The 15,275-nt window shown below is 41.9% G+C and overlaps 1 protein-coding gene across 1 annotated transcript in view; it reads left to right on the top strand.

Annotated features, from left to right (window-relative positions):
- Nucleotides 1-12,652, top strand: part of WDFY1 (WD repeat and FYVE domain containing 1) — a 36,081-nt gene extending 23,429 nt beyond the window's left edge. Inside the window, exons 6-12 of the mRNA XM_015563667.1 lie at nt 1,592-1,704; nt 3,484-3,610; nt 4,852-4,957; nt 5,419-5,520; nt 7,394-7,524; nt 8,626-8,734; nt 9,453-12,652. Of these exons, the coding sequence (XP_015419153.1) occupies nt 1,592-1,704; nt 3,484-3,610; nt 4,852-4,957; nt 5,419-5,520; nt 7,394-7,524; nt 8,626-8,734; nt 9,453-9,512 (748 nt within the window). The 3' untranslated portion in view covers nt 9,513-12,652. The remainder of the gene's footprint in view (nt 1-1,591; nt 1,705-3,483; nt 3,611-4,851; nt 4,958-5,418; nt 5,521-7,393; nt 7,525-8,625; nt 8,735-9,452) is intronic.
- Nucleotides 12,653-15,275: the final 2,623 nt, after the last annotated feature.

Here is a 15,275-nt window from a genome sequence, read left to right as displayed (position 1 = left end):
CACCCGGGACCTTTCGGTCCGCAGGCCAATGCTCTATCCACTGAGCCAAACCGGTTCGGCTAGTGCTGTACTTTTAATACAAAATCTTGGAAAACCTAACCCTCATTATTGCAAACCCCTCCCCTCATTCCTTTACATTTCAAAGTGAAAGAAAAGACTTTTTGTATAAAGAAAGAAACAAAAAAGGAATTGATCTTCTAGTAATTGGTTATTTACAGACCCTGCAACAGAATAGACTAGTAAATACAGTAAGGCTTATGACTCGAGTTCATAAATGGGCTATAAGTTTTATAGTTGTTTTTTTGTGTATAGAGAGAGTTCATAATTCTTACAACACTCTCAAAGGTGCCTCAGCATCCCTGAAATTCCTGCTTTAAAATTTTTTTCACTGATGAATGGAACCTTTCACATGGAGTTCGCCCTTGCTTAAAGCTAGCAGTGGTAGCTGTGTATCTTAGTGCCGGCAAGATCAAGGCTGTTGGCATCAGTAGTTCTCTTTCAGAGTTGGACATCTGGCCTAGTAAAATTCCTTTTTTCCATTGAAAGCCTTCATAAAAAATGTTTGCTACAAATGAATGTACATAGAACATGAGATATTTAAAATAAGCCTATAAATTAGAACCGTACACTTTAGGATCAAACAAAGGAAAATATTCAGATACGTTATGTGCTAATTAAGTGTTTCTGTTCTGAGTTAAGCTTTTCATATGGACTGGTAGAAAATGCCACAGAATCCCAGTCATGGCCTAGCCCAGTGGTCGGCAAACTGCGGCCCCTTAAGTGAGGCTCTTCCACAAAATACCACGTGCGGGTGCGCACATACAGTGCGATTGAAACTTTGTGGCCACACTCAAGGGGTCAAAGAGCCGCATGTGGCTCGCGAGCTGCAGTTTGCCGACCACTGGCCTAGCCCATGGTTGTCCTTCTGACCTTTAAATAGTAGTATCCTACTGTGGGTCATCTACCAATTTGCCACAAATTTCTATGGCTGTGATGTCACTGAGAAAGTGATGAGTAAATATATTTTTAAAACTTAAATTTACCATTGCCCCAAATAACTGCCTTTTGGTTGAATGAACTCTCCACAGCAATTTAAAGTGAACCATCCTCTTTACTTAAAGCTAAATCGTCTAGGGCTCTAGGCCAAAGGAAAGATGAGTCATGTCCATATTGGCTGTCAGTTTTACATTATTTTCAGAGATATTTCATGAATAGCCATTTTCCTCCCGTTCTTTCTTGCTTTTTTCATTATTGAGTCACTTTTTGTGTGTTTTATTTTAATTTGATTAGAACTACTTGCTCTCGTGTCTGTCTGCTCTGTTAGCTGTTATCTTTTTTATTGCCGAGTTCCAAATATTGCTAAGAGTAATGACAGGTACTCAATGAGTTCTTGTTGAATGATTAAGTATTAATTTTCTCCTTGAGTCCAGCTTACAACTGTTTTCTCCAGTGTTTAAATCCTGTGTGATTTTCAGTCGGCTGTGTCCTTTCTCAGAGTTTGAGCTTGTGCTTGTTCTCTTTAAGGAGAACATTTTCTGATTTACAACTGTGAGATGGATTGTGTTGGAGATCTTTGACTGCTTCCCCACAGATACGATTTTGATACCCAGTATGCTTTTGTTGGCGATTATTCTGGACAGATCACCCTGCTGAAGCTGGAACAGGACACCTGCTCAGTTATCACAACCCTCAAAGGACATGAAGGTAGTCTGCGTCCTCACCCACAGGTTCCCACCTAATTTGAGCGTCTGAGCTTAGTTCTCAGCCCTGTGGTTTCATGAATGATCACCTCCCTGTGATCTGTCAGGTTTCAGTTTGATTGGCCAGGCAGGGGATTTAGATCTCCAAGAGTGAAGGCCAGGTGAAGGAAGGGTGCTGGGTTGGGTTTTGTATTGTCAAAATCCCTCCTAGGTTGCTTGTGTGGATCATACTTTCTACTTTGTTTATCATTTTCAAAGAAATTATTTTCAGAAGACATTTTAAAATTTTTTGTAAATGGTAAAACCTTTTCAAGAATGTTAGTGTTTCTAAATTGTCAGTTTCTAGGACACTGAACAAGACTAGTGGCTCAGTACAATGAAAAGACATGTATGGGCTGGGTCATCCTCTACTTGGGAAACCTCCCCTGGGAAGGGACTGAGGAAAAAGAGGCCAGGTGGAATTTCATTATTTCTACAGTGCAGTGAGTTGGCAAGACTCCAAGAAAGTGTTTTAAAACTCACTTGGCTGTATTCGGTAACAAATTAGAAGCTTCGAGGCCATCTGGTTTAGATTGAAGAATTGGGGGTTGTTAAAAAGAATTAATGATGGATTTTTATGAAAATAGTGTCTTAAGTCTAACAAGTTAAATGTTCTCCACGCTGTCTAAGCAATCTATTTAGGTGAAATCAAGTCTGTCAGGGACCTTGTAGAGGAAAAAGGAGAAAGAACAGTAAATTAGAGTAGACGTGGGCAGGAGAGCACAGCCCCTGAGGACACCCCTTTCTGTTTATGACTAAGAGTCTCATGACTCCGGGCTCGTAAGTGTTCTCCAGGTTGCTAGGTTAGAGTGGGTTCTGGCAACTGCTTAGTCATGTTTGTATAGAAAGATCATGTTTGTCTGCTATTAAGCCTCTAGCTAAAGTGTGTGGGGCATAGGTTTAAACAAGGTCAGGATTTATACAAAATTATGCCTGAAGCCAGTTTTGCAGAATACTTCCCCCACCACACACACACTTTTGTTAAGTTTCTGTGAGAAACCGCTTGTGTTGTTTGCTTTGAATTATATAAAATATTATGGGCTCGTGTGACTGGTTCAGTTTTATTAAGTTTATTAATCATTTTCTTCTAGGTAAGCAAGTTACTGGAACAATGAATTCTGTTGAGAGAGAAAACTATAGAAAGAAAGATTTTCTCAAGGGTTATCTAATTTGATAAGTTTAGCCAATTTGGATTTTTTACCTAAATTTTGAAATATCTGCAAACCTTTCCTTCGAGACACTTAATATTCTCAAACATAGGCATCTTGGCTGTAAAACTGCCTGCAGGTCCCAGAGATCTTCAGTAGCCTAGCTTTCTAGCTTCTATGAGATGACCTCAGTAAACTTAACGGCCTGTTCTCATTAAATGTCAATGGCTATATTTTTCAAAAGCTTTTTATAGTCTTTTCAACAGCTGTTTTATAATTTTGTGGTACGGAACAAGGAAACATTTATTGGAACATCTTTGCCCTTTTGTACATCTTTGATGTACAACTGAAGACTTTAGTCTTATGACCAGGAGAGTAGATGTGCTGTGTCTTCTCATGACTCGTGATGAAGCATTGAATGGCCCATTGTACAGTGAAGACACATGTTTCCTGAAAGACTCAGCTGTGTTAGTTGGGTCTTCAGCTGTCAAATGTGTGTGCCCTGACATGGAGTTAACTTAACCAATCCTCTCTCTCTCCCTGCCCCTCCTACTCTCCTCTTCCCTCTCTCCTTTTCCTCCCTCCCTCGCCCCCAGGTAGTATCGCCTGCCTCTGGTGGGACCCCATCCAGCGGTTACTCTTCTCTGGAGCCTCTGACAACAGCATCATCATGTGGGACATCGGAGGAAGGAAGGGCCGCACGCTCCTGCTCCAAGGCCACCAGTGCGTGACTGTTATGGGGGCGGGGAGAGAACCCAAGTTTGGGGAAAACAGGGGAAACTGTGTTTACAAAACGGCCATTTGAGAGGGCTGACGGGGACCACTTTTAACTGCTTTTCTGATAGTCCCAAGTGCCTGGTGTTCTGTAGCCAAAAGGGAAATGAAGTGCAGAGGGTTTTCTTCCTCCTTGGTCCAAAGGGCACTTCCCACGTGTCTCTCCCAGCGAGTCACCAAGTTGAAATAAGCTGCTCAGGCCTGGAGCCCAGGCGTGGACTTTGACCATGGAAGTGTGTGTAATGTGATACTAAGCCGTTCTCCAATCGGATGCCTAACTCATTTTCTTAAATTATAAAATGTATTTCATTAAGAAGGAACATGTGGTTTGATGTAGTCGTATGGCCATTGCTATGGCGCTGTAATACTCAGGCTCTTGCCATCTAGTCTTGAAAAGAAAAGGAACCCTTTCCCCTTTGTTGGCTAGGTTGTCACCGTCCACCATAACCAGAGTCAAGCCGAAAAGTAGCCACGGAAACATTCTCCATTCAAGCCTACAGGCCAGGAGATTGTTCCCCAGAGCCTCCACGGTATCTGCCTGTGTACATGTGTGAATGTGTGTATGCACACGTGACCCTGTATATGTGCGTGTGTGTGCGTGTGTGGCCCTGTGTATGTGCGTGTGTGTGCGTGTGACCCTGTGTGTGTGCATGTGTGTACATGTGTGGCCCTGTGTGTGTGCATGTGTGACCTGTGTATGTGTGTGACCATGTGTGTGCATGTGTGACCCTGTGTATGTGTGCATGTGTGAACGTGTGTATGCACTGTGAGCACATATATGTGTGCACATGTGAGCATGAGTGTACCAGTAATCTCTGTAGTGTGTGACCACTTGTTATGGTTGGGTTCAGGCAAGGCAGTTACACCTCCTTTGTTCTTTGTTTCTGGACAAGGAGGTAGACCGTGTGCACCTGGCAAGGAAATCATGGTGATTGGTCCAGAAAACTGTAGTCATCATCTCTGACCTCAGTTCTTAAAGACTAACTTGAAAGTAGTGTTTGTTTTGTAGAAACTATTATTCTTATAGTAAGTTAGAGAATGCCAGGTAGTTTACACCGGAATCCATATTCCCATCCCACAGAGTGAGTGATACATGCCAAGGGCTGATTCCAACAGGAGAGAGAGGTGCGTCTCCATGGAGACTGTCTGTTTCCCATTCTGAGACCAGTGCTGGTGTGTCTCCTCCACAGTGACCGGGTGCAGTCGCTGTGTTACCTTCAGCTCACGAGGCAGCTCGTCTCCTGTTCCTCGGATGGTGGGATTGCTGTGTGGAACATGGACGTTAGCAGAGAAGAGGTTAGAGAAGGAAGCGGGCAAGGCTAGGGACGGAGGGTGGAAAATCTGTCTGACCTGGTGCCCAGCGAGAGGGATTCCCCTGTCAGGTACCTTGTGGTACCACCAGCTGCCCCAAGTGGTTGTTTGCCAGATTCTGTAAAAAGGGGTTTTTGCTCAACTGGTTGAATAATTTCAAACAAATTTGGCATAACAAAAGAAATATACAGACAACTCTAAGAGTTCAAATGAGAATTGAATAATTTCCTCATATCTATAGGTTGAAAGTTGAACAATTCTGTAAACATTACTAAAATGATAACGATTACTCAGAACACACACACAGTAGTGAGTATGGCAATAGCTATAAAATACTGAGACTTTTTAAAAATGCTAACCTCGACCATATTTAGAACTATCGTATGAATTTCTGAAAAGCCAGTGTAAACATGCGGCCACACTGACGGCTCTCTCTCTCCTTCCAGGCTCCTCAGTGGTTAGAAAGTGATTCTTGCCAGAAATGTGAGCAGCCCTTTTTCTGGAACATAAAGCAGATGTGGGACACAAAGACACTGGGGTTGAGACAGGTATGTAACCAACTTCGAGTCACCACCGGGTTAATCGTGCGTTCTGTCATTTGTGTAATTCTTATTTTGTTTCCCAGAAGTGCTGTTAATTTATACTTTTTTTTATATGACCATCACTGTCTGGTGATAATGAGCAACACCTTTCCTCGGGCCAGTGAGACTATGCCATGGCTGGTCCCGCACTGGAGACTGTCCCCTAACTGTCCATGGCTGGTCCCACACTGGAGACTGTCCCCTAGCTGTCCCATGGCTGGTCCTGCACTGGAGACTGTCCCCTAGCTGTCCATGGCTGGTCCTGCACTGGAGACTGTCCCCTAACTGTCCCATGGCTGGTCCTGCACTAGAAGAGGGGGATGCATAGAAAACCCAAGTCTGCTGGTAAATAGATACAGATCTTTCCCTTTGGAACTGTTGTTAAGATCACTGTTTTCATACTAGGCGAGCAACAAATTAGAATGAATTAGGGCATACAAGCCTCATGCTTTCACAAACTGATAAAAAGGAACAATTTAGCCCTCAGTGGAATACTGTGGCTCTAATAATGTTAGATTATTCCTAAATTGTTCCACATAAATCTACCTGGAATATTTTTAGTAAGCATGTGTAATATTTTTAAGCATCTTTCAAGTATAATTTTTGTTTTTTAAATTAAAAATGGCCTTTAGATTTCAAAGATGTTCTTCTCACTAGGTATGCACATATACTAAAGTTCTACAAATATATATATGGCAGATTTGAAGGTAGCCATTCACTCAGGTTTAATATGAATTTGTGCAAGTAAGTAAAAAGGAATGCTGATTGTACTCATTTTATTACTGGATATACCGCTGTGAAGCATTGGCCTAAAACTTGTGTGTGGTAATAAACTTTCTTGGATTTTACTTACAAAATTGTACTCCTGCAAGGTCTAATATGAGACTGTCAGGCAATGCAGGAATTATTTTAGCACATAAAACTTTCTAATGCTCTGAAAATGGTACCTGAATTGTTTCGTTAGCTATTTCTAACAATGCATGTCTGGTGGAAACTAGTGCATGTAGTTGATGGGTGAGGAAGTCCCTACTTCTAAAGGAAACATGAAGATATTAATTTTACGTTTATGATTAACAGCTAATAGCAGAGGAAATGAACAGGTCTTTCAGTATAAAAAAGTATGTCCGAATCAGTAATAATACTGGACTATTTTGGAATGTTCTTGAAGCTTTATTTCCAGAGTCACAATTGAAAGACTAAAAGAGATAGTAAAACATCTGATTATGCATGTTGGTTTCTTAATGAGGGCATATTAAATTTAAAACCTTATTTCTTTTTTAAAAAAATATATATTTTATTGGTTTTCTACAGAGAGGAAAGGAGAGGGATAGAGAGTTAGAAACATCGATGAGAGAGAAATATCGATCAGCTGCCTCCTGCACACCCCCCACTGGGGATGTGCCTGCAACCAAGGTACATGCCCTTGACTGGAGTCGAACCCAGGACCTTTCAGTCCGCAGGCCGACACTCTATCCACTGAGCCAAACCAGTCAGGGCAAAACCTTATTTCTTAACTTTCCTTTGACGTAGGAATAGATTTCTCCTCCGTGAACTCTCTAATCAGTTGGGCTGCTAAGTGAACTTGGACTTGGTTTTAATATTTCTTGACATTGAGACACAAGATGAATGAACAAAAAGCAGTATCTGACCAATGTAGTAAGGTTGTTTGGAAATCCTTGTCAAATAGTGCAATTGCCCACCTTTTGGCTGTTAACTGCTACATTAACTTGGAATGTTTATAAGTCAAGGCAAGACTTCCCCACTCCGATCCATTCCCCTGCTCTGAAGGGAAACCCTGTGCATTAAAGCAAAAGTGAAACTCCTCCTTTCCCTCCCGCAGCACCACTGCAGGAAGTGCGGGCAGGCCGTCTGCGGGAAGTGCAGCAGCAAGCGCTCAAGCTACCCCGTCATGGGCTTCGAGTTCCAGGTCCGCATGTGTGACTCCTGCTATGACTCCATCAAGGATGAGGAGTGAGTGTTTGCGTGTCTCAATCTTACTGTGCGCCTGAAACAGGAAGTGACATAGATGTACTCCTGCCCACATGTTTGTGTCTCCCAGTTTCATAGGCGATGTCTAAAGAGAGGATCCTATTCTAGCTTTACGACATAAGACAGATTTCTCCCCAAAACTGTGAGAAATGATGCTGCTAGGCCCAGCCCAGTCTTGAGCCCCCAGCACTCAGGGTGCTGTGCGGGGCGAAGGCCATGTGCACACTGACGCAGTGGCCAGCTGGTTCTCTCCAGAAGCATTGAATGCTCTCAGCTTTGCTCACCTGTGCGTGGAAATTTAATTACTGGGAAAATTCTAGAGACCGATGGTTTTTTCCCCCCACCAAGATCTGACCTAGAAATCAGTTAACTATTTGTATTCAGACATTTCTGTCTGTTCCCCATTCTGTCCTGACTCAGGCAGTTCCACTAGGGCAGAACCATCATTTTCATTCCCTTCCCGTTGAGTCATGTTTGAAAGTAGTAGGTGGGCAAACCTTGGCAGAGGCCCGAGTTGGAAAGCCAGTGGGCACCCTTGGTCGGTGAGTGCTACTCCCTGGGCAGCAGAGAGGTCTGGGAGCTTGCAGCTGTCTCATGCCCACACTGTGTGACCTCATGCAGGCAGTTTCTCTTCTACGTGAAAGGCTCTATAAGTACAGCTGACCCTTGAACAGTGTGGGGATTTGGGGTTCTGAACCCCTGGCAATTGAAAATCCACATATAACTTTTGACTCCCTCAAAAACTTAACTACTAGTAGCTTTCCGTTGGCCAGAAGCCTGACTAATAACATAAACAGTTGTTTAACACATATTTTGTAAGTTATATGTATGTATTATATACTGTATTCTTACAACAAAGTAAGCTAGAGAAAAGAAAATGCTATTAAGAAAATTGTAGGGAAGAGAAAATACATTATAGTACTGAACGTATTTATTGAAAAAAATTTGCATATTAGTGGACCTGTGCATCACACCCATGTTGTTCAGGAGCAGCTATATTTCCTTTCTGTTGCTAAGAAAACGTGTCCCTCAGCTCTGGGTACAGTCAGGTGACTTCTAAATGGTCCCTTTTCTCTTTGTTAGTCGGACTTCTCTAGCAACCTTTCATGAAGGAAAACATAACATCTCCCACATGTCCATGGATGTTGCCAGGGGACTGATGGTGACCTGTGGGACCGATCGCATTGTAAAGGTAACCTGCATAATTGTCCCAATTAGCATCTCAGCGTAGATTGCTCCCTCGTCATGCTGCGAATGAGCATGACATTCCTAGTCCAGCCTCACTTTCTGATTGGCAAGCTCGTCTTCCCCTTTCATAAGCTCCCTACAGCCATGTGAAGATCCGCAGTAACAAACTGCATGCCTGTGAGTGTCCACGCCCTCGGCCTTGGCGCTTCCCGAGGCATTTCCCTCTGCCTGGCAGCCCCGTCGCCATCTGGCTGAGCGAGCCCAGGGTTTCCCCTCCCCAGCTGATCCAATGGCTGATCCTTTGCTGAAGCCATTCCTTCCTGTGCTAGTTTCCTTCCATCCTGGGCAGAAGGCTTCTAGTTGTAAGAAATAGCCACACTTTTTTTTTTCATTAATTCCCACTAACACAGAAACTGAAAGTAACTATTTTATACTTAGTACCACTCTTGAGTTGTGAAACTATGACATATATTATTTCATAATAAGGTATAGACTATAGTAGAACATCATTATGATGTAATTTTCAGGTGTCTAGATACTACTGAAAAGCTTTCATCCGTTTAGTGTTTTATCACTGTTGGGGTCAGGGGGCAGTTTTGCACTGAAAGAAGAGAATGAGCTCCTTTGGCCCCTTTCCAGTCCCACGCCTGTTTGTGTCAGTCTTGGCTCTCACGGGCAGACCCGGTGACCAGGGCTGCCTCCCGGCGCCTTCTCTCTTGCAGATATGGGACATGACGCCCGTGGTGGGCTGCAGCCTGGCGACCGGCTTCTCTCCACACTGACCCGGGAGCCACAAGGCCTGCACCTTCCCAGCGGCAGCCTGTACAAGCGCCACCCTCCCCTGTGGCACCACAGTCACCGTCACGTGGACAAACAGGAGCCACTTAAACACAGATCAACACTTTTCAAAGGAAAAAAATGTAAAGATGTGTTTTGGGGCATTTGTGGACCTACCTGTGGTTCCCAAAGAATGGAATCCCTCCAGCAAAACTTCCTCACAAACAGTGAGCTGATGTGGACAAGGTTGATCTAGCAAATAGAGTTTTAGAGAAAAAAATATTGAACTAAAGAGTTGATGCCTAAAATGTTCTTATAACAACTGCGAGTACACGCACACATTCCCCTTGACCTGCTGGGCCTCCGGGCCCTGTGGCTGCTGTGGGAGCAGGAGTGCGGCAGGGAGGGCGCCCTCTTGAGGGAACGCAGCAGGAGCTTAAGATCCCAGCGACTCCTCATGTGCTGACAGGATGTGCACCTGCTTTACACTTAGTTATTGACACTCATTGGAGACATCTGTTCTCTTCAGTGCCATCTGCACCTCGTATTTGGCTCACTTCACTTGTCCTGCGGGCAGTAAGCCATGGGCGAACCTCATGGTGGCTGTGAGTGAATTGTGAATTCCTCTGTTAACCACGGCAGTCCAAGTTTTTCCTTCCCCTCACACATGCTCTGAGGACAGAATGTTTTTGTGTTGCCACTACCATGGGAGTCACACAACTGCCTGACTGTTTGTCATTGCAGTTAGTAATGACTGATGGAAAACCCAGCTACCAGGCTGTGTGCGGTGGGAATGAGCATTCTCTTCCATGGAACAGCCCAGTCCTCCTAACAGACACTTTCTATTTCTAGTTCAGGGTGAGCCCCATGATATTGTGGCAGTTAATATAGACCTCAGACAAGAACTCCAAAGCTTTTTAAACAATGTTGACTTGTAGTCATTGTAACTAATATTAAATATATTAGTTACATAACAACTTGCAAAATCTGTTGTATCAAATGGTGTTTGAAAGGGTTTTGGCCACTTAGTACCAGAAGGGGGAAGAGGTGGGAGAAGGGGCACCTGCTTTTAGTATTCAGATATTTATTGTTTGTTTTTTAACAATAATACATGTATCTATTACATTACGGCTATGGAAGTAAATGGAGAGAGGCCTACATTTTTTAAGGATAAATTTAAAAATAGCAACAATATTTTTGTTAGTCTGACTGATGGATATTGATAGAGGCTCACTACTGTGTTACTCTGTCGGGTTCGTATGAAGACCACCTGTTATTCTACCCGATACAAGTAAGGGACTCACCCTGTGTCTAACAGCAGCTCAGAGGAACTGTAACATTTGACAGGCAGTTAAACTGAAATGTCAAATGGCGAAGGGACACACATGCTGCGGGAAAGGGATGGGGTCAGGCACATCCTGTTTTAGAATGATCTGCGGTGAAAGTTGACTTGCCTCAGAAATAAGACCGAAGGGTGTGTTGCTCCTTGTAATTTTTGTGTTATATCACCTGAAAAAGATGTTTTCTCTAAAAACTTTCCCTAGGCTTTCTGCAAAATGCACATTACTAATATAACCTGGAAGGAAAATCGAGTGATGCTAACTTCTAAATGGCATCATTGACTGTTGACTTGTGTTCAGTTAGGGTTCAGCCCCACAAAGGTGCTATCCTGGGGATTTTATGAAGTCCTGAGAGGAAAATAGAATGTGATCAATTCTTTTCCACAATGAAGAGCACTGAACTGTGGTTCCATTTTTCTTTATTCTGTAAAATGTGACTTTAAATGTCTGTGGTAGACGGAGTAGAACATCACAGCTGCTAAGAATATGCCATAGCTTTCAAACTTCTTTTTATTTTATAAAAACTTTTTAATGAAGAACCCCAATGCTCCATAGAGACTAAGATTGTGATAGTGCCTCCTAAGGGGTTAAGCTAATAATATAAATCAAGGAGGAAATGCATATTTAAGGAAGAATTAGAGTGTGGTATCGGGAAAGGAAAGGAGATGTTTCCGTATTGTTTTCTCTCCACCTGAGCCTGTTACCATTTTTTCTGTATGAAAACACACATGGCAGCCTTGTCTTGCCTCTGTCACTAAGTAGCAAATGAGGACATATTTTCTATAGAGGTGGGCAAAAATTATTTTCTCAATCTTACTGACTTGGGCACATAAAGATAGTACAGCTAGGCTTATAGTTATTGCCTTACTTTGACTGTGTTCCTCTTAAACGGGTCACTTTAGATAGTTCTTCAAGTAATGTTTACTGGTTTTTCCATTCCTGGGATACTCACGCTCATTTGTACAAACGGGTTAAGAAGTATAGAATGTTAGAGAAGATCCTTATGCTTAGCCCTAGTATGTATAGGACATGAAAATGCCAATTGTTCATTTTAAACATGTTTTTAAATTGCCCTTTATTAGTGCAGGTGATGGAGATATCTCTATAGCAATAGGTGGAAACATTATTCATTTCATTGTAAATCTCTGTTTGCTATGTCCTAGTCCTGTCCTGCTCCTGGTGGATATAAACAAACATATTGGTCTAGATGGTGTCACTTTGTCCTCTCTGTACAGAATTCAGTTTGTTCATGTCCACATTTTTAAGTTGAAACTGGCCCAAGTATGTAATAAACTCGATAGTGGCTCACACCCAAGGAGCTATTTTCTAAGACCTGTTTTTTTAAAAATTAGTTTCTACTTCCATTACTGGATCTGATATCTCTTAAAATGTAAGAAACTCAGTTACTGTTAATGATAAACCATCTGCTCATTATAAATGTGAGGCTTAACAAATAAGTAAGACATGCTATATTTATTCATTGTGAGCAGATTACTGAATGCCTACTCTATTTTCTGCAGTTTATTATAAAGCAACTCTTTGAGTAAGTTGAAGTTTAATTGTGCGACAAATTTGCATTAGAATATACCACTTTAAGTGTTTTTCTCTATAGCCTTTTTGACTGGGGAGTCAGGGCAATGTTGAATAGTACATTTTGTCCCTGTACTAGCTATGTTTCTATAAGATATGGTGCCCTACGGATCCCAGAGAGCTAAAAATCTTTGTCCTTTGCTCCTATTTGTGGGTTCTGTTTTTGTGGGGTTTTTCTGAGAAAATGTGTACAATAAAATATTCCTTGCTTGTTACTCTGTTGCTTAATTTAGCTTTTGTTTTTTGATCTGGACACAGGGCAATAATAGTAGCTGCTATGTGTTTAGCACCCTCGTGTGCTGCCTGCTCTGCCGACTTTATGTTATTCACTCCTGGCAACACTTCAGTCATTATTGTCCCCATTCACAGATGAGAAAACCAAGAAGGTCCTGTCTGTCTTTCTGTCTGTCTGACTTGAAGCACACATCTTCTTCATACCACCTGCCTTAATGTGCTAGTGTGTAGTGTGTTATGTAAGGGAGGCAGGTGATGGTGTCTCTTTTGGAGTTTATGAAGCCCCGGGGTCAGGTGGCTCAGCACATCCAGGCTCTCAGCCTGCACTGTGAGCTATGAAGAGACGCCAGATCTGTGGCCCAGTCTCCCCCTCACAGCTGTTTTGTCAATAAACACAGTAGTTCTGACCTCGAAGAAGTGATTCTTGGCTTAACTGGTAAGAGGTTGATTTGGAAACCAGAATGGCCATTTACTATGCTATTAAAGAGATAAGCTTTATTTTTTATCATTCTCAAAATAATATGTTTATTATAATAAAAAGAAACTGAAAATAAATAAAAAAATACCAAAAAAGTATAAAAAAGATTTTTTAAAAACCTGGTGGCACTGATAGGTGGCTTTTGTGATGACGTAACTCCAATCATTCGTTTCCCATGCATTCTGAAGAGCAGTGATCCCTAATCTGTATTTTATGACACTCCACTATTTTAAGTCATTTTATAACTGTTACAAAATTTATTTTAGAAAGTGAATTTTATTTTTATCTGAACTAGATTAACATTAATGTGCAGAAAAGAATATAGAGTCATCCCAAAATCAAGCTAATTATTTGAAATAACTTAAGGAATCACTCTTCTAAAGTATGCCTGTTAAACTAGTAACACTCTTAAGAGACTATTACCTAAATCTAACCTCATAACAGGGATTGTCATCTATTCCTATAATATTAAAGAATAGCCAATAAATAGCCTGTAGACTCCACCATGAAAATCAAATCCAACTAATAAAGTCACAAAACAGTCACATGATTTTAACATTTCAGAATTTCAGGTATCATTCCCTTATTAGATAAATGTGATACTAAGTTTTGGTAAGAATAGAAAACAATCAGATATTTCCATAAGTGTGAATTCTTTCAGTTAATTCTGTGATTACAAGATTTGCCTGATTGCAGCTTGTTGAATTCAAGATACCTTAAGCCACAGACAGGAAAATTGCATTTGAACAATTGCAAGTTTATGTAAACCATTCTTCTGGACCCCTCACGCGATTTGACTCACATCATGAGACTTGACAGGTGCATGGTAAGGAACTGCTAACCAGCTCTGGTTCTAGCCTGAAGCTCTGTAAGTCTATATCCTCACTGCCCTTTACACAAGACCTGCGCAATCCTTAAAGGCTTTGCTAGCCCCTTGATTCTCTAAATCTTTTCTGTGTTTCATTTATTGATTCAATAGATTAGGGAGCACACCTTGGTATGTTCTTCCCATCCTTTGTCACATAAGGCTGAATATGCAAAAATGTTGTGTTATGTGCACTTCATTGAGCTGTTACCTGGAGTTAGAGGAACTCATTGGGGAGCAACTTCTATAAATAAGTAAGAACATCTGGTTGAATTAACCCCATGCGGTACTAAAAAGAGGAAGAAAGGGAGAGGAAAAAGCATATGGCCAAACCGAAATTTGTTCAGTTCTGGATTTACTTGTGTACAAATAATTCTTTACATAAGTAATGAGTGGCTTTATTTCCAAGTTATTAATGTACTTTTGCATTTCTTATATTTTAAGGCCAGATATGACCTCTTACATCTCTTGCTTCAGGAGTCACATCTGTTAATCTATCAAATGAATCCCAGGTTGCAAGCTGAAAACTTAGGCAAGCTTGCAGACACAAGCCTACCTTCAAATGTATTCCAGAACACTTGTCACCATTCTACTACTGCTAACCATGGTCCAGTCCTCCCACCGTCAACTGGATTGTTCTAGGAGCCTCCTAACCAGTCTCCCTGAGCCTGCCTCTGCCCTACCAGCTGGATCTCAACACACAACTCAGATCATGCCATTTCTGTACACAACCCTCACAGCTCCCATCCCAGTGGAAGCCAACTTCTGGAATGGTGCCTTATCTCCCTGACATCTATGATGCTCTCCTTGCTTCTGTCTAACCACACTTCTTGTTTTCCTCCCAGAGCAGGCACTAAATAAATAACGATGCTTGTATGTGTTGCTATGTGCCTGAATGAAAAGGAGCTCGTGAACTTTCTTAGGGAGTGAAACCGTTTGTCATGACTGTCCCCTCCCCTGTCGTTTCTACCCATCTTATTCCACCTGCCAAACTACTGCTACAGTTTCCAGAGACAGGTTATAGAGGATAAGTACACCAGGGACATGATGAGAGGTTTCTGGCTTTCCTAAAACATCAACTACTAGTTCTGAGTGTCTAATCATCATAAGACAACTTTAAGACAGACAACTCCACTTTAGTGGGTATGTTGGTTTTGAAATGTTTCTGCAAATTCTTATACTGTGTTATGGAGTGTTTTCTTCCCTTGAGTCTGGGCCAATCTTAGTGACTCACTAATGGAATGTAGCAGAGTGAGAAGTG

The sequence above is a fragment of the Myotis davidii genome, unplaced genomic scaffold (genome assembly GCF_000327345.1).
Source record: "Myotis davidii unplaced genomic scaffold, ASM32734v1 scaffold575, whole genome shotgun sequence".
NCBI lineage: Eukaryota > Metazoa > Chordata > Mammalia > Chiroptera > Vespertilionidae > Myotis > Myotis davidii.
Note: the sequence above shows the minus strand (reverse complement) of the source record. Positions and strands in the feature narration are given on the sequence as shown.